The 21,553-nt window shown below is 44.1% G+C and overlaps 1 protein-coding gene across 26 annotated transcripts in view; it reads right to left on the bottom strand.

The window, feature by feature from the left end:
* Positions 1-2,385: 2,385 nt before the first annotated feature.
* The window catches only part of SORBS1 (sorbin and SH3 domain containing 1), a 164,435-nt gene continuing 145,267 nt past the window's right edge, over positions 2,386-21,553 (bottom strand). For 14 of the 26 annotated variants that reach the window (XM_082285972.1, XM_082285977.1, XM_082285980.1 and 11 more), the window contains 10 exons: positions 20,361-20,407; positions 18,748-18,862; positions 18,515-18,640; positions 17,277-17,471; positions 14,638-15,366; positions 13,232-13,348; positions 7,554-7,613; positions 6,735-6,925; positions 5,370-5,482; positions 2,386-4,563 (listed from right to left, as the gene is read on the bottom strand). In XM_082285972.1, coding sequence (XP_082142098.1) covers positions 4,496-4,563; positions 5,370-5,482; positions 6,735-6,925; positions 7,554-7,613; positions 13,232-13,348; positions 14,638-15,366; positions 17,277-17,471; positions 18,515-18,640; positions 18,748-18,862; positions 20,361-20,407 — 1,761 coding nt within the window. In that variant the 3' untranslated portion in view covers positions 2,386-4,495. The remainder of the gene's footprint in view (positions 4,564-5,369; positions 5,483-6,734; positions 6,926-7,553; positions 7,614-13,231; positions 13,349-14,637; positions 15,367-17,276; positions 17,472-18,514; positions 18,641-18,747; positions 18,863-20,360; positions 20,408-21,553) is intronic. The other 12 variants (XM_082285982.1, XM_082285983.1, XM_082285984.1 and 9 more) reach the window with 7 other exon arrangements.

Below are 21,553 nucleotides of genomic sequence, written 5' to 3'. Positions count from 1 at the left end.
GCTGGCCCCAACCACCTCACCGCCCGCACCGGCCGGGCTCAGCTCGGCCCGGCCCGGCCCGCCCCCGGCCCCGCCCCGGCTCCCGGCCCGCCCCGGGGGCAGCAGCGCCCGCTCCCCGCCGCCTTCCCGGGTAGGAAGCCGCTCCACCGCGCTTTGGGGTCAGGCCCTCCCGAGGGAGGGCGGCTGGCGGGGTCGGGAATCGCGACGCCCCCTCGCCCGCTCCCTGCTGGCAGGCAGGACAAGCGTCCGGCAGGCAGCCGCACGTAGGAGTGCCCCGATGTGGCATCTCCCAGGCAAATACTCTCCAGCCTAGAGCAATGTTAACTCCGAAACCTAATGGGGGCGATGGAAATAAGCCCTGCAGTTTCCTCGCCAGGATCTGATGAGTGAGGGCGGAGCCTGGGAAGGGTATTACCTTTCTGCTAATTTATCCCATGTTCACTGATTTAGGTAGCGTTTTGTTTATCTCTAGCCCCTTAAGCACGGTACCACCAACAAAAGGAATTCTTCTATACAGCTTTTTCAGCCAACCTTCTTAGCTATGATTCAGGAAATACAGTTCTTGCAGTTGCATGTTAAGCTCTCAGTAGTCTGGTGGTGGACGAGTGGGAGAGGTTGGTCACAGCAACGGCACTGGTATTTACAACTGGCGTGCAAGCACTGCTGCTTATTTAGTTGATGAATACAACTCACCCATAAGCAGAACAGCAGCAAACTGCAGCTGAAGCTGGGATTCAGCCACAGCTGGGGAGCATGGAGCAGGCAGCAAATAGGGATGATGCAGGTCACCTAGGTACTGGTCCTACAAGACATGGCCACAAATGATCCCATCACAAGGCACAGCTTGCTTCTGCAATTCCCTTTTGTGGCTGCACCCTTTTTCCTGCATTAGTTTGTCTTTTCACAGTCTATTTCTTTCCAGGGTCCATGCGTCCAGACTATTAATCTCATCTCTAGCAAAGAGTTCTTCCACCACATCATTACACATCTCATGGCAGTGAAGAAAGTGACACCGAGAGCTCATTTGCCCCAGGGTGTGTGGGATTTCCAGAGGGCTGTTGCACACTGCTGGGTCATCTTCTCCTCTCTGCTTGCCCAGCTTCTGCAGTCACTAGCACCTCTAGTTTCCTTACCTTAGATTCGGTTAGAGAGTGACATCAGTAAATACCAGTGTTCAGCAGATACAGATGAGTTTCTCCCCTCCCTGTCCAGGCTGCTGTAAAGCAAAGGCAAGCAGTGCTTGTCATTGCAGCAAAGCCATGATCAGGCTGCCCTTTGGCTTTTATATAAAGTGACTTGTGAAACAAAAAAGGGCTTGTAGCTGTGTGCTAAAAACATATAAAAGAGCTTGAGGCTTTTGCTGTCCTGGTAGTTTGGTTTTAGGATTGGCTTGTTTATAGTTTGACTTCCTAAAATCATTGAGTGCAGCCATGACGTTTATCTATCTGCTTGGCCATCTGGTTGCATCAGCACAGAGTTTGAATCTGTTGCCCAGTTCTGGCTTAGTCTGAGATGGAGGTCTCTAAGAAGTTAAAACTCCTTGCGAAATACCGATCTTCAAGGTGAGCACAGATCTGCACAGGCACCATGCAGGAGACAAACGTGTGGAGGTGCAGGATGCATTTTTTGGGTACTCGTATGTTACTGGGCCCCAGTGAGCCCACCCAGGCAGCTCAGCACTTCCCTCACTCTACTCCTTCAGGGACTGTTCCCTTACACAAGGCACACCCAGAAAGTCCCAGATAGGTGTATTGCTGCAGGGCTGGGAGACATGACATGATCACCACAGACCTTGCACAAGCCCCATGAGTTAATGCTGTAGCCATACCTGCACCATGTCAGGGTGCAGCTACCAGAAGGCAGTGTCTTTAAGCTTTTGACTCAAGTCAGAGTTTAAAATGCACATGGCATGTAAGCTCAACATCAACCGACACCCCTTCCTACACAGGTTGGCATTTGGAGTTTCTTGTCTGGCTTAACCTGGGTGGTCTTCTTATCTGAGGTCACACAGACCCTTTGTGAACCAGTGGGCTGGGGGGTACTCCTGACCTCCCAAGTACACTCCTGTGCATGCCACAGCAACTGTACCCTGTCACCATGTTACAGCAAGATCTGTGTGAAAACCAGCTTTTCCTCTGCTTCTACACCTTGGTTTGTTTAAGCAAAAGTCACAGCCAGCCCACAGCTCAGGAAGGAAAACTGGTGAGCTCAAGCCAAATCACAAGCAGGATGCTCAGGTGCAGGACAGTGGGAATGCCCATGGCAGACACCCACAGGTCAGTATGGATACAAAGGCAGCCACAGCAGGGCACTAGTACAAAAGTGCACTGCTACAGGAACAACCAGAGTAGATTTTATTTAATAATTTGTACGAGAAACACAATAGTAATTCAATAATTCCATTTATTAATTGTCAAATAGTAATCCACTGCAATAAGAAACAAAAAATCAACACAAAGTAAGTTGCGGTTTGTGTGGATACGTGTGTTATGTGTGTGTGTGTGTGTGTGTGTGTGTGTTTAACTTAAACTGGCAAGAGCAAGAACAGAAAATTAACCTTTAAATGAGTATGTTATATACAATCAATATCAACATGTTACTTTGCTGGATAGATTTATTTGGTGTTATCCAATCTTAGCAACAGGCCTAAACATTGTTGCAAATAACTGGAGGGCAAACCCAAAGCAGAACAACAAACCCATAAATAAGATGCAGGATTGAAGATATCTTCTGCAGAAAATAAACAGTGGTGCTTTGTTTCATATCTGAAACCCTTTCATAATGAATATTTTGTGCTAAAACTCTTTATGTGAACATACATGGAATTCCATCACTTAAATAAAAGTGGAAAAAAATCCCAACCTTTCACAACTGCCTTTTTTTCCCTCCCTTCATTCAATGTGTTTAAATTATTTCTCTATACAAGGTAAGTACATTGTCTGTACAAAGTTAAATATACATATTTACAGTCAAACTTCTGAGACACAGAGTCTTCTCTTCCGCTGACTGAGACGGAAGACAAGCCTACTTGATTTCAAACCCAGGAGCATGGCTAGTTTATCAAAACATTGCAAGTCGTGCTAACAGTTAGTTGTAGTTTACTCTTAATAAATCTGTATAAAAGCATCAGCATAAAAATAGGCATTTTATATTATTAAATACGGCTTATGACAAAATAGCAATCTAACCCTTTGCTATTTGTACGGTAACTGTAGGAAGCAGAGTCTGATAGAACTGGTATTGTTTATGCTTTTCCTTAATAACAAAAAGTCTATCAAAAGAGTATTCATAGTGGATTTACAGGCAAACATACAGCCAAGCCATGGTTGTTTTTTTTTTTTTTCCCCTTAAGGAAATACAAATTTATGTAACTGGTAATAACTGCTGGGAACAGCTTTCCAAAATGATTAGACTTTTTTGTATGACTAAGAGGCAGCCAAAATGCATGTATTTATTTGAGACCTACAATCAACACTGAAACCAAAATGAAAAAAAAGGCACCCTCAGTGATACATTGCTCAGATTTATCAGAGCCTCTAAGATTTAATGCTGGGAAAGAAGTAAAGTCTTCATCCCAAAGCATATACTGCAAAAGGTGTATGATCCTTTAGGGCCAGCAACAGGGCAGGAGGAGCAGAGAAAGTGAACAGCCGTAGGACACATAAACAGGATTCGCCCTCACGGATGTTCTGTTTATTGGTTCTATTCTTTGTGCAGATAAATGTCAAAGCTAGGCTGATTTCTCTTTAAAAAAACAGGACTCAGTTTATTTTGATGCACACAATACACTCACGCACACACACCCTGCACAAAAGAAAAAACCCTGCAGAGATTGGTAATACGTTCTTCAAGGGTTTGGGATTTTTGCACATTTGCATTATGCTTTGGCTGACCTCTCTGGATTAAACCACCAGTCCCAAACTCCTTTTCCACACAGAGCTCTGCAGTTTAATTGTATCAGCTGTCCTTTGCCTCTGCTGGGTCTTAAGATGCATGACATGAAGGAGGGGTTTTCTATGGAACTGGAAGGCAGAGAAAAGTGAGTCTTCAGCAAGGCAGAAACTGGGCAGCAAGCCTGGCCTCCTGAACTGTTCCAACAAACGTGAGCAGCTGCAGGGCTGAGTACTGCCCCAAAGCACTATCCTATCTCAACACACAAATAAAACCTATACCATGTGCTTCCCTGAAGCCTTCTCAGAGGTAAGTACTCCGTACAAATTAAGATTATCATCAAAACTCTTGCTGGGGAAGGGAGAGGAATACACAAAGGCAGCACTGTAAACTAGAAACTGTCTCTTCTTCAGCAAACAAATCACACCCTGACTCCATGGAAGCAGGGCTTACACATTCAACTCAATAGTGTACCACATAATCACATCCTCCTAACACTTCTCACCTCTTGTCTATTACATTCATAAATTGTCTGTTTCTTCATTGTTTAAAAACACCATCTGGAAAGGAATCCCATCATTGTCATGGTGGGATCACTGTTATTTTACAGGTAAAGAAGCTTCACGTAGTTGCCTGGGAAGGTGCCAAATTGCCTTGTTCTTCTGGATGTACCTGTTGCAAAATAAAACACAAGGAAGACAGAGTAAGATGGAGACATGCAAGGAAGGCTCCAGGATTTAAAAAGGTACAGGTGGCAACCTCTTCGGCCTGCAGACATTGATTCCTAGTACTAAATAGGAGCCTTAATCAAAGAGCCTTTTGGTACAGACCAGATCACAACTACTTCTGCTAGTAATCATCTTTGGTCTTCCCCTTTAACAATTAATAAGGTGCTGATGAAAGCTCCTGGGCCTATAGGTTGGAAGTCAAACTCCTCTCAGTGTAAATGAGCTAATCTCCCTTAAGAAGAGATAGCAAATCTAGATTTGAAATGTTGAGATGGAGAACACTGTCCAGACTTGCACTCCTTGAAGGTAAAGGATTTTGCTAAACATGCACTTGAGGCTGGATTTTCATGGATTGCAACTCCTATCCGTGTGTTGCCTTCACCTTGTTACTTGCCACTTTCTGTAACTAGTCATGGCTCCCTCAGCTTTGGAAATACTACAGAAATCCAGTTTTTCTTGGTTCCCCCTGTTGCTCTGCAACCTGTGTGAGCAAGAAGGTTCAGGACAAAGAGAGCAATGGAGGTACTAAGAAGATAAAGAAGGAAGTACTAGAGACCTAGCAAGGAAAACAAAGCTCCACCACCCTGCAGCCTAATTTTAATGTTCTTGGTGGGAAAAGATGGGAAATTTTGGAAAAATTTGAGTCAATTTTTTTCACCATTTTGACCCCACAAATGAAGGCAACTTCCAGACACTCTGCAAAACTGCTCATCCCCAAAAGCTCTGCTAACAGGTAAGTGTCACACTCACCTACAAACCAGCCATCATCACATTTCTCCATGACATCAACAATGTCACCGTCCCTCAGTTCCAGCTCATCATCATTCTGAGGAGTGTAGCTGTAGAGGGCTTGGTAGCTAACTCTAAAAACCAGAAAGATACTACATGTTAGCCATTGGATTTCTTTGACACCCCTTCAGGAGGAGATGTTTCCCATCCCTTAATTCCTATTACATATTGTCCAATGCAATCTGAACCTGTGTTTTTCTTTTGAGAGGTGGAAGCCAACTACATTGAATTCGCTATTGTCAAAAGGTCACGGTAGTAAAAAATGTCATGCCTATATTGTGTGGGATGTATGGAGAGCTTCTGCTCCCTTTCTGCCATGTAGTTGTCTGCACAGACAACCAACCAGGTTCTTCCTAATGTAGCACCTAGAGAACATACCATTGCAGACACCCTATTGAGTGCAAGCCAAAACCTGGATACACTCATTCCTGGGCTAAATGAGACAACTGTTCCCTTGCCCATGCACACAGGCAGAGCCATAATTGACCAAACGGCAGAGCAAAGGACTTTAGAAAAAGATATTGCCTACTCCTGCACTAAGGTTGCTGGATAAATCATGGCTGAGGAGGTACAGTGGAAACAAAACCCAAGGCTGAATCCTGCCCTGAGATGTCACTTGTACCACAGGCACCCTGTAGTCATTAGAAAGGATCCTTAGGGAGTGGAAACAATCTTTGGGCAAATCTGGGGAGGCTTGGGTCCCCTGCCTATGGAGGGGTGATGTGAGACTTCCCATTCTGCATAAAGAGAAAGCCAAGGCTCCTTTCAGAAGCCAACTGCTGTGAGCATCAGTCCCTAGCACACAGTGCGGGCTGCTATTCTCAGAACCATCAGTGTAAGGTCTCACCAAGCTTAGTGGCAGCTCCACTGAACAGCTTTGAAAATCTCAGCCTTGGTTTCTCAGCTACCAATTCACCTGTGGAACTGGTCAGCAATGCACCGAGTGGCATCGGTGTTGGGCTCTCACTGTACTGTGAGAAGCTAAGAACAGGATTGAACACATTGATCCATGTCATATGATCAGGTATAGTCAGTGGATATTAACTTGTTACCAGCTTCAAGATACAAATACACCAAGACAGTCTCTGTAATGGTGACCCAGCCCTGGATCATGAAGTCATTGCTTCAGGTGCTATACAGACAGAAAGGGCACAGTCTGAAACTCATTATGATGATATGTGGCTATTTTTGTTCTTTAAAGCAAAGCTAACATTTTCACATAATTCTAATTCACCTTCTGAAACACTGAGAGGTCTCATACCTCCCTATCTTCACCACCAGTCAGAAGTAAGGCCCCTGGAAGAGATGGGAACCAAAAGGACTTACATGTCTCGTGGTGTTTGACTTCGCTCAGGGCTGGCTCCTTGCTGCTGTGCTTGAGGTTGCTGAGAAATGATGAGAGATGATTTATGGTCATTAGAGGTCACCTTGTGGCGAGAGTCAAGAGGCTGAGAAATAGTACTGCAGTAATGAACAGACTTTTCTGCAATGTTTATGATTTCATTGCAAACAGCTTCCTGTGTGGTAGGCAGCATTGACATCCAAGAACACCCAAAGGACAGTCAACAAGGGGAAGGGAGGGGAAATACAGATAAGAAGAGATGGGACATTCCAGTTGCAGCATGTAAGTCCGGTAAAAAAACAAAAACAAAAGAAGAGTTGTAGATCCAGGTAAATATCCAGGTAGTGGAGTGCAGAAGGGATCCAGGTGTAAGCATGGAAAAACAGGCAAGATACAGAAGAATTTGGCATTTAGTTTGAAGATTTGTAACAAATACATTTACACATATTTTTAAAAGCAGCAGCATAAGACGTTGCAATTAGTTATGCAGTGGCACCATTCCAAAAGCTATGAAGTCAGTTCAAGAATGCAAGGTGAGGTTGGCCTGCTCCACTCATGCATTTGGCTTCATTTAACTTATACCCAGGGTCTGGCAGCACAATTAGCCCAACTTCTCATTGGCTGTGACAGTTTTTCTAATTGTTAAATTCCCCTTCTGTTGCAAACAAACAATATATGCAAAGAGATAAATACGTACCTACTTTGCAACTAAAAATAGTGCTGGCATTTTATTTCTACTGAGCTGTTACTGTCTGGGTGAAGAGTGTCTAGGACTACACATCTGAGTTAAACAGGGGCCTTACCACATAGCTCTTTTCAGACTCTGTGAGATCTGGTCCAGCTCTCAATGAATGGTGGGAAGGCTGTGTGATCACCAAGCAAATGATAAGGAAGACATTTTAGCAGATGTTGTATTGGTCAGAATTTAAAAAATGTAAATGGAGTGCAGACAACAAAAGAAAATTAACAACTCTTCCCCTTCCCACCCCAACACCATACTCTTTGGACAGCAAGATCCTTCATCTTCACAAGAGACATTGAGGCTACAGTAACACAACAGCACTGCAGCACACAGAATGCTGCAGGGGAAAGGTGACAGCAAAACAGAAGCTTAGGGCAGGGAATCAGAGTGGAAGGTTATGGACACTGCTACAGCCAGAAATGGTACAATAGTATAGGAAAACTGCATTCCTGTAGGGGAAAAGGAACATGGACAGGAACATGTACTTGAGAGGATCAAAACTGGAAGGTCAAAAGCATGCTGGAAGGCATCTGCTGCTGCTTTTAGAAAAATCCTCAATGACTGACACAGAAGAGAAAAGCAACTTGCTTTCCTTTTTTAAAAAAAACCAACAGCTCAGGTCCTCCGAAGGCACAATGCCATGTAGCCCCAGCAAAATCACTCTACCCTGTACCAAGCAAGCATATGAAATGTTCTATTAATTCCCACAACAAGGCAGAGCTTCAGGACAGAGGAGGTCCCGACTGGAAAACCCAGCTCCAAACACCACCACCAGTGAAGCTGCTGGACTCTGCCCTGACTCACTCCCCAGTCAAAACTCTTCACAGGGACTGTGTCCCAGGACACATAAAGGGAAATTGGTGTTTGAGGCTGGAGGTTTTATGGGGAAGGGGAAGATCACTGAAAAAGTGATACACAGGTATCCACAGCCTGGTTTTGCACATTTTTGACATATTCAAACACCTACTGAAAGCAAGGTGCATGCTGTGAGCAAATGGAATGTCTGAGCTAGTGTACTGCCTGCAGGGCTGCTTGGCAAAGTGGATTGGATGAAATACAGAGCATGGCCGTGCTCTGTGATCATTCAACACAACTTTGAAACTCAATTTCAAAGGCCTCAAGTTTAAGCTTTTTGTCCTCCTCTTTATTCACCTCAGCAGTGCCCTCCAGTAAAAAGCTTGCTTTCTCATGGCACACTGAGAGCAGAAGCAGAGAGTAGAGAGGTCTGTGATACCTTCAGCACAAGCATGCTCAAAGACTTTGGAGAAGTGCAGGGTGATGAGCTCATTCAGCTCAAAGCTCCACTGAACCACATCTTGAACCCCTGGAGCTGTGCTCATCACCGTATTAAAGCAAACCAACTTTTTTCTCAAGGACTGTGACCCACTCTAGGCCAACCAAGCCCCACAGAAACTCCTTTCTAGTCAGCTCTACTGTCTGGTGCTGGAATTGGGGATCACTGCCCTATGAAACAATGCTCTGTTACTATGTATATTTCTATAGAAAGAAATTTAAATGTAAGTTCAATGTACTATTTGCAGTGGAATTTGCATTCAAAGCATTTACTGTGGAGCCTGAAATCCTCAAAGGATTTCTGGAACTCCCTCCTGCCTATCATCAGCCCTGAAAGGCATATTAAAAAATAAAAAATTTAAAGTTAATATTGAGGCAGCTGTAAGAATGTTTTGTTGGCTTTTTTTTTAATTCAAGGAAGTGCTTCTCTGTTCCATACCAATAAATTGACTGCTGAAATTGCTCCATGAGCTCCTAAGACCACGTGGTCCACTTCCCATTGATTACTTGTGACCTCCCTGAGCAGTTTTTCCTCCTAAAAGCATTAATAACTACGAATTAAATTAGTTATTTGAAAGCTAAAAAAAATTGACACTGCCTCTGAATATTCCACAGTGCAGGCTTTTTATGTGTATTACCAGGAGGTGCAGCATCAGAACCCTGCTCACATTCCCTTTCCTGGCAGGATACTCATAGGGACTTCCATCAGGCAGCTGGGCAAGGGCAAAGGCCAAGCAGTCCCCTGCTCTCCGATAGCTTCCAGTTCCTGACAAGACACATGACTAAGTGGATCCCCTCTGGCCTCTGCTCTAGAGATCCTGGCAGCTCCTACCAAAGCACTAACTCCCAGGTCTACAGCAGAGCCCTGCAGTGAGGTGGTAAAACACCCCACAGTAAGCAACTATGCAGTAGTAGTTAAACAGGATGAAAACCTGACCAGATCAAATCCCATAGTTTTAGGCTGTAAGTGTACCACCCCACTGATGTAAACAAGTGACCCTCATAGCATGATCTATGTGACTTTTGAAAATTTTTTTTTAATCAACCAACCAAACACTACATTATTCTTTCAGGGAAGGAAGAGGTTAAAGGGAAAAAAGTGTTATATGTCCAAATGCTCTTCAAATGTGGGTTTAGACAGTCCATGTACTACCTACAGTGGTGGTTCCCTTGTGCCAGAGGAGGCTGAGGAATTGGGAAGTGTTTGGCACAGCTCCAAAGTATAAAAGACTTCCCCCAAAACACTGAGCCAGCCCTGTTACTGCTGAAGACTCCAAAAGTGACCAAGTATTCATAACACATGAGGGCATCTCAACTTCTACCTGCTCAGCCACACTATGTGCCTTGTTAAGACTAAGTGAATAAACTTAAGCAAGTGCTAAGTCTCTATGTCTCCATGTCTACAGAGTGTGTATACAAATATGCAGTACAGTCAGTCCTAAAGCACAGCCGGCCAGTGTTTCCACCTCATACGGACTCTGGGGAGGGATCTAAAGAGCATCACAAGTTTGAAAAATTAGGAGAAAAAGGTTTTACATTAAGAGCCTAGAAAAGCCCTAAGGCAGGTTTTAAATGTTAGGAAGAAAGATGCTGGGACTGCTCAACAGTGCTCTCCCTGCTCCTTGTGAAGTTCAAGGTCATCAGTGCATCTATCCATTGCAGCTCTTGTTTATGCATCTTCCATCCATTTCGGGTGGGAGTTAAAGAGCTACATTAGCAAAGATGAAGCTAAACAGAACAGACTAATAGACATACAAGACAGACAGACAAACTGGTGTTCCCTCAGAGGAGGGCACTCATCAGCAGTGATGCTCCCACGTGTGAATGCAAAGAATGCAAAGAGCAGGGAGGCCTCACCAGCCCAGGCAAAACAAAAGGAAAAACCCTGCACACACCAAGCCCAGCTCTGGTGAAAGCGATTGGAGATCTGGCTGAAGAGCTCTCACAAAGGACACTGAAAAGGCTGCAGCCTAACCTGAAGGCTGTCATAGTCAGTGGAAAGACTCCCTGGACCCTGGATCAGAAGGGCGTGTCTACAGCAGAAAAATGCATTTCTCTTGGGAAGCAGGTCCCAATGCCTGCTGCAGGCTGGGCAGCTCTGCCTTGGACAGCAAGCACTCAGCAGAAACATTGCTGTGCTGAATCTGTGGAGCAACAGAAAACCACTGGAGGGGTGAAAGTTTACCTTGAACATGGTGCAAAGCAAGGAACATGCTAAGGGTATTCGGTCTGTGCTGGAGAACATGGGGTCTGAACATCCACCTCATATGCTTTCCCGTCTACCAGCCAAAAGCAGGTGAAATTACCACTCTGCCGGAGTGGTTTTGTACACGTGCAAAGGAGCAGATGGGTCCCCACCAACATCCCTCCTGCTGGGGATACAGGGACCCTTGTGCAGCCAATCCTGCCTTCCCCAGCCACAGTCCAGCCCCAGAGCCAAAGCTACTGCACTGCTCACACTTGCTGGCACCACTGCTGACTGTCACACTGCGCTAATAGCATCTCAGAGTAGAACAGGAATTAGACTAGAAAATTCCTGCAGGTTCCCTGAAATAAATTAATTTGATGGATTATCTTACTCCTTAATAACATATTTTACTAGAATATTGAAACAAGTTATCTGTAAGTTATACTTGAAATATCTTCACATGTTGTGAGGTAACTCTTTTTTCTTTTTAGTTTGGACTGTGAAAGCAAACAAAAGGGAACCTCAGAACAGTTTAAAGAACCAATGCAATTTATATTTTTACTTGATGGAACAGGCAAGAACACAGTCCTTACACCAGTCCTATACCAAAGGGGTCTTAGACCTGCAAATAACCCTGGGTAAGAATTTCATGTCTGGACAGGTTCTCTATAATGAGAAAGAAAACTAAAATTTAAAATCATAAAGTAACTCAAACACCAGGGATAGACACTAATGGAAAGAAAACCCAAATGTAATGTCTCATTTCCATGTCTGCTAAGTGCTTTTCTCATTTGATTAAAATCAGTTGGGAGGTACAGATTTTTGAAAAGCCTCCAGGGTATTACCTGAAGTTCTGCTGAAACTCAGCCTCTGTATGGGTCACACAGATAATGAGAAGTCATTTGCACATACAAATACCACTCCTGCTTCCTAAACAACTGTAGACCTAGAGCTGGAAAGGATGTCAAGACTACTGCTAATGTCACACAGTTTTAACTTGACACTGACAATATGCTCTGATTGTCAAGGCATATAAAATATAAATATTGACTTGACTTTGACTCCAAAGAAAGGCCACAGGGTCTTATTACAACCAGGTGGAACACCCAAAATAGAACTGTGTGCTAATCATCACTGGAGAGAAACATCTTTGCCTAAACGTAGCTCTTTGCTCCTGCTCTTTTGGATCACATATATCCAGTGCAAGCACCAGCAGGACCAAGCAGGTCAGAGCTCAGGAGAAAGGCCAACACAGGAAACTTCTGTGGATTTTTAACATGAAGCAGAATATGTATTCTATTGGACACAGATATTGAAAGTGAAAGGGAAGCAGGAGGTGGTTGTTCGGTAGAAAGTTGTGCAAGCTGACAAGTGGAAGAAAATGAGGAAAGGTAATAGGAAAATTTCAGGGTTTAAGCTCTCTCTCTCTCAATCTAATCAAGAAAGTAAGTGACATTGGCAACTACTTCCCACATTCACCCTGCATGAGCAACTTGCCTGGTTCACTGATCAAGCCAAAGATTGCTTCCCCAATACCCATCACTACAAATTCAGTCCAGTTTTTGCTAATTATGAACTTACTGTTTCAAATATTGCCATCTTGTGGAAGCTGCCTTGAAGGACTGATGAGGCACCAGCAGATGTAAACATTGCTCTTTCCCACACCCTGGGCACCCCAGGCACAGTGCTGCACAGACACTACTGCATCCCTCTTTAAAAACGTTTGTAGCTTGCAGCAATAGAGCTTAGAATCCTACCTGAGATCAGAGCAGGCCGCTGGCATTGTGGATACAAAGTTGTGTATGCCTTATCCCCAGCTCTGAGATGCTCAAACCCTGAATCCCTATCTCAGGCAGTTAAACAATACCTGAACCAAATTTTCTTGTGCTATACCATTCCTACTGAGAAGGCCACTGACACTGCCTTATAATGCAATCAAGCTGTAGGAGCTCAAGGTCAGAACCAAGTAAGCCCTGAGTTAATCTTTCGGAGGAACTGATAAACAGATCCTCAGCTGGTACAAACAAGCAGAAACCTAGACTTGATCTATGCAGATTTGCAGCAGCTGAAGATTTTGCCCATACCTGCCCTTCTGCACAGCCTGGAAGTAATTTTCTTTTTTTAATAAAAATTCTAAATTAGAGGAAAATTATCTCGCCTGTGTAATCAATGAATGGCTAAATAAGCATATGACAAAACAATAGCATGGCATGGAAACAACTCTAAGTAATGGAAGAGTAATCAGCAAAGATGATTACCTGTGGCTTATTGACTCTGCGTGTAAGTCTGGGAGGTGGCTGTGTTGTGACAGTAGAGGAAGAGAGGGTAGAGGAAGAAAGAGGAGCAGATGAAGAGAATACTTTTGAGTCTGCAGTCTTTTGAAGAAAAGAAAAATTGGTCAGCTTGGCACACACTCTTGGCACCATTACTGCTAGTGATAAGAGCATCTACTATGCAGTAAATTTGAAGCACACAGAGCAACAGTAATTCCATGCAAAGACAAGTGCAGTTTCCACTTGGTTTGTCTGAGCTGACCACCTCACTCTGTTTTAAACATGCAGGTTAAGGCCAAAAAATGCTACTAAAAATATATCTAGATGGTAAACAGTACAGTCTTTACACAGCTCCCAGTAGACTTCTGGTTATGATTCAAGCAGAAATCAAATTATTTGTCATAAGTTTTCCCAGTGTGAAACATGTCATCTTGGAAACCCTGTTTTCTCAGTATTTAATACTGGCTAGATGTTGGGGTATGTCATGGAGGCTATTGCAGTGCATCCAAGACAGTACTTATAATTCTATGATTTCAGATTCTCCAAACTTCCACGCATTGGGGTGCTGTAATGTAATTGGACTAGCTGTACCCTACAATGGGCCCCAAGGCAACAGAGAGCTGCAAAGTAAGGCATGTATCCTATACAAAGACTGAGGGCAGAAGATATGTTGCAGAAGCTACTGGAGAGTTCCTTCTGTGTTTCCTCTAACTGTAACATACAGCTATATATAACTAAAAACTCTTGGGGGAAAGCATCACTAGGTCTAATTCTCATTTGTGGCTAGAGCCTTTCACGTAATTTTAGAAATGCGAAGGTAATAACTTCCTCTCAATACATAGATAACAATCAAGACTCCCTTAGCCAGGTACATCCCAGACTAAGGTTCACTAAACCACAGGCTCCAGGATGAACAGGGACACCTTTTGTGATTCTAGGAGCCAGGCTGATGTTTAAAATGCTTTTTGGTCCTTGGCTTTAACAAAACAAATTCTATAACCAATGATCCACTGCACACTGTAAAATCTCTGATTAGCATGAAATAGTCTGTATTCTACACAGTGGGGCCTGTGTGATGCTTTCATCTGACACATCTGGTAATAGACACTATCAGGGACAATCACCTCACTAGATGTGACTGATTGTGTCAGTCCTGTGTTGTCTATTCTAAAATAATTTTCTCTACACTGCTCTTGAGCCCCTTCTAAAACTTTTTGATCTGCTATCAAGTGAATGCCACTAGTGACCCCTGAAAGAATGTCTTAGGATCATCAAAATGACATGTGGCAGCCACTGGCTCTGCTTTGGCAGCAGAGCAGCACAAACCTCAACCCACCAGTTAAACAAAAATCAGCGATTCAGAGCAGCACACACACATGCAGGAGAAGTACCTTCTTTTCCCCGCTTTGAAACTTTCCCAGATCACCTTTCCTCACGTCTCTTTTCTCTGTTTTACCTCCCTGAACAATAGCCATTAGCTCCTGACACAACTGGTTGTCCTCAGAGGAACCCACAGGTCTCCTTTCTGGGCTCGCACGCATGTCTAGTTGGGATGGTTTCAGGCAGCGCTCAGCAGAGATCTTGGGGACAGCATGAGCACTCTGCTTGGGGTGGCTGCTGCCCTCTCCTGTCTTTTGGAGCCAGGCTTGGCTGGCAGTGGTGTCACGCTGCTCTGCGAGGATGCTTTCGGGGCTCTCCACTGCCCAGCGCGAGGAGTTAGAGTAGGCCATGCTGGGAGGAGGGGAGTCAACAAACTTTTCTTCACTTTGTGGAGTGGCCTGGTAGAAACTGTGGGCAGAGGATTGAGGTCTGGATGAGGAAGAGGGCAATGGGGATTTAATGGACCTGGGAGTCGAGGAGCCAGAGAGATGAGAATGGTGGAGGCTGACTGTGGGGGAAGGGCTGGCTGCAGCAGAAGGCGAGAGATAGTCAGTGTGAGAGAGGGAGGCTTCAGGCAGAGGAGGCAATGGAGGAGTTATGGCAGGAGTGGTGCTGGGAGACACTCCCACGGTCAGAGCAATCCACTCGGATGTGACCGCCTGCACCTCTGGAGACAAAGCGCGGCGCGCAAAAGGCAAAGGCGGAGGAGTTGGAGTATGGAGCAGCTCAGAGCTGGGAGACTTGAAGGAGACAAAAGCAGGAGAGAAAAAGAAAGAAGTGAACAAAAAAATAACAAAGGAAATACAAAACCAAGCAAAAAGTAAAAGGAGAGAGAGCAAGTGTGGAGAGAAGCAGATCTGTGACCACATGCATAAGTTTTCTACGGATGGTGTGCTGTGTTGGAGAACATGCTGTCCACAGCTACTCCAACCACAGAGTCCAGCCTGTATCTGTACTGCTAATACTCTTCTCCAGCCTTCTCCAGACACGAAACACCTTGTGGAAGACCTGTGACTTCATACCATAAGCACTAAGTCCCTCAGGGAACAGGTGAAGCCACCATCATGATGGCAGAATGCAGCATTTGACCAACCTGGCAGCAATAGCTGGGGCCCCAGCAATTCACACTGTGGATCCAGCCAGAATTTGCTGCTGCAATGAACTTTGACTTTATCCAACTCTAGCATGAGCAATGCCTGCTCCTTGGGAAACATGCATTGTGGAAGCTGTGCAGGAGAAAGGGATCAAAAAAGCCAGCTGTGGCTGTTTGCTCTTCAGGTGATTAAAATAGGTCCTGTGTTTATAAGGGCAGAACACATTACCAAGTCCTGCCCTTAGCTTTTACCACCAGCAGCATGGAGAGAACAGCTACATTAGCACTGGTCAGACTGTTTCTCAGTCCTCAGCCAAGTCAGGCAAAAAACTAGGGGGAGTACTGACTTATTAGGGGAGGAATCAAAAGAATAGCAAAGGAAACAAAAAAAAGGTGGATATGATCCCTTCCATCAAAGGAAGAAGCTTGCAGGGAGCTTGTGGAAGATAGGCTACAGCTGCCAACTGGAGAGGCTGCCAACCTCACAGAAAAGCTCAGCTGAGGTCCACTCTGACTGAGAATCCCAAACAAGCAACAAGTTTTTCCTCTTTACACAGTGACTAAGATTAAACACTCCTTTTAGGAAAGATCCAGACAGACAACAGGCATGAGTCATGGCATTTTTTTCCCCATCCTTTCGGTATCATATCTGTATTCCTTCCTCCCAATCCCAATTCTCCACTTATGTTTCTTGCAATCTTGGTCTTGTTTTGGTCCCACGATTGAGAGGGAGATGCACCAGAACCTCACGGCCATGACCCAGACATGTATGCTGACCGTCTTCTGGCATGAGTATTTGCAGGATGGGAGCAAAACAAAGGGATTTAGAGACTCACTATCTCCCTGATAAGTTTGCCATGGCAAACATTCTGGGATCCCCATACAGTTACCTGGGGCCATTTTGATTTCTGCTTTGAACTGCAGTATGGTTTATAGTGAATCTAATATTCATGGAAGATTCCAGACTGACCCGTGCTCAAAACCTGAGTTCCTTTAGCACCAGTTTCAAATAATACAGGCTGTTCTCCTGACCTTGTCTCCAAAAACCTTGGTCATGAGTTAGATCATACAGGGGCAGATATATAGCTTAATTCAAGCTGACTGGGATCAACATAATGACTCTTACAGACTATAGCAGTCTATGACACATTTCTAATAGTCATAATATAAAATTCCTCTCATCACAGAAAAGGTGTGTGAAGTGTAAACACATATTCAGGAGAAGCTGGATCACCAATTCATTCCATCTCCGGCAGTGAAATTTAATCACATGGCTGTGAATTGCAGCCCTTTCAACCTGGCCTGGATTCAAGCTACACATCAGAGATAAAATGCTGAGTCTCCAAATCCCCAAATGATCTGTTCATTAACCTTTCAGGTAAATGAAACATCACCTTTTCCTGCAGTTGCAGCTTACTGCAAGGGAGCATGTGGCTTTTATGGCACAAAATTCTAGTCTTAAATGAAGTTTTTTTTCAGCTATTGCTTCTTGCACAAGAATGGCAATATCCCTCTGTTTTATAAGGTGCTGAACCTGGCTGCATCTAGTCCCAATACCTGTGGTGAAGCTGTCACGCTGCGGCTGGGCGAGAGGGACACTGGTGGGTCAGGATAGTCAATGGCATTCTTGACCACTGGCCGTTTGAGCACCTCCACGTAAGTGACAGGGAAGATGCCTTGGCGACTGGTGCCAGAGATCCTTCCTTCATACCAGTTCTCATCCACTCGTCGAATCAACGTGATCCTTTCACCCTGTGGGAAGGAATAGCAATGCAGCTCTGATTTTAACATGTTTCATCATTCCAAAGCAGATTACATTTTTAATCTTGATGCAGCCAACCTAAAATAATTGGTGGTTCTCAGCCTACTTCCAATTATCCTAACCCTAAACTCTGGGTGAGAATTATGTTTTACAGTTCAGAGAAGGAAAAAATTGCAGATCTTCTGGTGCTGACTTGGTCTGTCTGCAGACTCAGTTATGCTCACATTTTCAAGACCCTACTTGCTAAAGCCAGTTAAAAATGGAAACCAGAAGTTTCAGGCTGACCACGAGACTCTCAGGGGTATGAGGTGTACAGAAAGTATGCACAGGTCTGCAGTTTAACCTAGGTCTCCCTATGGTCTCTCCTGTTTTGCTGACAAATAAAGTGACTTCCAGATCCTTAATATACACTGCAAGCCTCGCCTTCATATATAATTAAAAGAGAAGACAGAGAAGATCTAATCTGAGCAGCAAAACAGAAAGCTGGTTGAGATGGAGAAATTCTGCTACTTAATCTAAATGTAGCTGACTTTGCTCTGAACAGCCATTACACAACCCGTTCCCCTACCTTCACTCTGCAGTCAGGTCTAGCCAGTCACTTCAATACCACAGAATTTAGCTTGCTCAATGATTTGGCTTGTAGTATGGGGAAGGTGAATCCAGTTTCCTTCTCTTCTAAATCACCATTATCATGTAACTGTGTGCACCTCCACTGAATCTAATCAACCTGGAGAGACCTGTCACCAAGTATCTTAATTTGCCTTGCAGAGCCAGGTTTCCAGCACTTGTGCTCAAAGTATCTCCTCAATTAGACCTAAGGAAACAATTGGCACTTCTTGATTTAGCCTACCTGCAACAATAACTGCAATGCACTGCATAACGACTGTGGATTAAAAACATAGGTGATGAAGAGGAATCCTTCCTGAATACAGAGCTCATCTTATTGGAGCTTTCATTTGGAAATTACAAGTTACTAGACCTAAAAAACATCATCATGTCTGGATTCAATTCATCAGCACAACAGAAGTCCTACCTTTCTGAAGGACATTTCCACTTGGGTATCCCCATTGAAGTTGAATTTAGCAATAGCATCTCCATATTCCAATACTTGCAATGGTAATGGCTTTTTGGGTTGAGCCTTCTCAGCTGGTGGAAGGAGCTAGAATGAACAAACAGAATCAGCTAAGTCTCACACACAAAGCCCATAAACTGGTCTCTGGCAGAAAGGGAGTGGACAAAGAGAACACCTGCAAGGAAAGCAGCTACCTCTATGTATGATCGTGGGAAGATGCCAACTCTGCCATGGTGTTCACCTTCAAACCAGTTCTGGTCAATCTGCTTGTAAATGTAAACAATATCTCCTTTTTGCAGAGGAAGTTCCCTGTTAAGAACACAAGCACTCCATCAGAACTTCACCAGAGAACAGACCTGCTCTTTTTCTGTCCAGCAATCCCTAGGTACCAAGGTCTGCATCAGCATGTTGATAAACATCATGCTCCACCCAAAGCACAAGCTAATGTTGAGGATTACTCTGTTCATATTGTCATGTGCAAGACCTCTCTTGCTCTTTGGGCATCCTGTCAAAAAAGTTGGCCTGTGAGTGCTCTAATAACCACATACGCTCCAGAAGCAATGGGGTCAAACTCAAGCCAAATATGCCAACTTTCCATGTTGGATAGGATGAGCAGCCCTCAATTCCTGTTCTGATACAATCATGTCACAAGTGCCTTCCAAAGAGACACATGATTTTAATGTGAGCTAGTTTGCTGATTAGCAGAGCGTCCTCACATGGTGCTGTTGATCTTGCAGTGATTGCACTGATGGTCAGCCTGTGGTTGTGCAACTACTGACCTCAACTGGGCTAAAAACTGGAATTTCCATCGACAGGCTTTAGTGCTAAAATTATTAATGTCTGCCGCTTGAAGAACCGTGGCCAGCTTGTACTAGGCTCATAAACTTACTACTTGGGTCCCCAGAGGAAGATAAACAACACAGCCTTTTCTAAGACAATTTTTACAAGCGCTGCTTCACTTTTGTCTGGCACCCTGGTATATTCTACTCAAGGGACAAAACAGCTACACCTAACCTGCCTCAGTTTTATTATAGTTGCTGGGGAGAGCCTATTTAAATTATTACAAATCATTACCTATAGAACATATAAAAAATATTCTCAGGACATTAGCACTTGAGACAAAAGCCAACAGGTCCTTCACTGAATTCTGTTCTTCTTTCTTCCCTCCCTAGCAATGTTAAAATGAGAGCTTCTCCAGGCTCATGCAGAGAAAGAGGCTTTCCAGGCCTTCTCATCATAGCAGTCTTTCCCAAAAAGAACAAGTAGTGCAGCGGGATTCACGCAAAGGACCACAACAGGGCTTGGAGGTACAACAATGACATCTGAAATATCCGCTGATGTATCCAGAGATGCCAGGAGAGCAGTGACCACTCTGCACACTTACATGTTCTGAATCAGGAAAATCCTGAGTCAGGGGCCCACACGCTTAAAGCTAGGTATCTGTTTAAGTCCCTTCTGCCCTTGGGCTATGTTTTGTACAGTGAAAAGTATGTTCTTCTCCTGTGGCTCCACCCACCCACCGGGTAGACCACTCACTTGCTGCAGTAAAGAAGGCAAGTTTGTCCTAAAAATCATGTGGGATAGAGATGCACTGAGAAAGAAAACATTTTCCTAAAGGTCTTTTAGATGCTGTGACCTGCAAGGTTCATGTTACTTTTCCCTGACTTACTATGGACAATTTTGCTTTGAGTCACTGGAAAGACATCCCAAAACATGAATCCAAGTACATGACACTTCAAAAATGCTGCATCCTAGGGGAAAAAGCAGAGGAAGAACACTCCAGGTAAGAGTAACAAGCTGTACTCACTTTAGCGTCTGTGCTTTAAAGTCAAACTTGGCTCTAGCAGGTCTCATCTGAAGATGAAAAAAGAAAATCAATATATTAAAATAATAATTAGGTTTTCAACCCTCTGCTGGGGAAAATCACCCAAACTCTTCTATAGCTAACATTAGCATGGGGAGGAAATTGTATGCAGGTATTCTGCTACAAGCTTGTGTGCAACTGGTATTACAGTCCACATATGCTGCGTGGGCATCTCCCACCAGGACACAAAGTGCCAACTTCTGGTATAGCCGTAATTAGGAGCTCTACAGGAAATGGATTTAACAGCAGTCAACTTTTAAATGTGACTAACCCTGATGAATGAAAGCTGCTCCAGTAACTACAGTTACTGGGGCTCCAGGACCAAATTTCTCTTGACATTTGAATGGAAAAGCGAAATTTATTAGCTGGGGAAAACAGTAGGATATTATTTGATGTGGCTCTTACTGATTATTACCTGGCCCTGCTGAATACTGCAATGTGACCCATGTACTCTGTATCAATTGGTAAGAAAGAGACAAAGGTGAAGAGGAAATACAAATAAATTAAGGACATACCTAAAAAAAGTCTTCAGTGGCTAAAGAGCCAAAATGGATGTTGACAGCAGGCCTAGGCTCTAAAGGTTTACTTGGCTGATTTTCTAATGGCCACAAACTATTCAGACAATTTTAAAGTCATTTTGGTAACAGAGCATAAAATAAGAAGCAGTCACATTCATGAGGCTCTAGAGCATTTGAAACTGAAGGGCAGACAGGTGTACTCCATCCACATGGTGAGCACCTCACCCACCACCACAGTGGTGGTGCACCACAGTGCAGCACCTCTGGGGAAACAGAGTGGCTGTCAAGAGCTCAGCAGCAATCCATGTGAGGCAGGAAAGGCATTTGGCCACAACACCTGGACTAGCATCCAGCGCTCCAGAAAAGTGCCTTGGGCTCCTGGGAAAAATATGTACCTCCTCCTTTGTCTCTTTCAGAAAGTCCAACCAGGCTGTACACAGTGAAACATGCTCAGACTGTTTTCTGATTGTTTCTAAAGGACATTAAGCATTTTTCAAGAGAAGAGACAATGTCTTTCTAAAAAAACCTATGTGACAGCTGCATGGCCAGGATCAAGACATGACGTTTCTAAGCATAAGGCACAGACAAGAAGACAATGTAGCAATATGATGCAAAAGA

Source organism: Coloeus monedula (genome assembly GCF_965178545.1).
Source record: "Coloeus monedula genome assembly, chromosome: 8".
In the NCBI taxonomy this organism is placed as follows: domain Eukaryota; kingdom Metazoa; phylum Chordata; class Aves; order Passeriformes; family Corvidae; genus Coloeus; species Coloeus monedula.
This window is presented reverse-complemented; position numbering and strand designations above follow the sequence as displayed.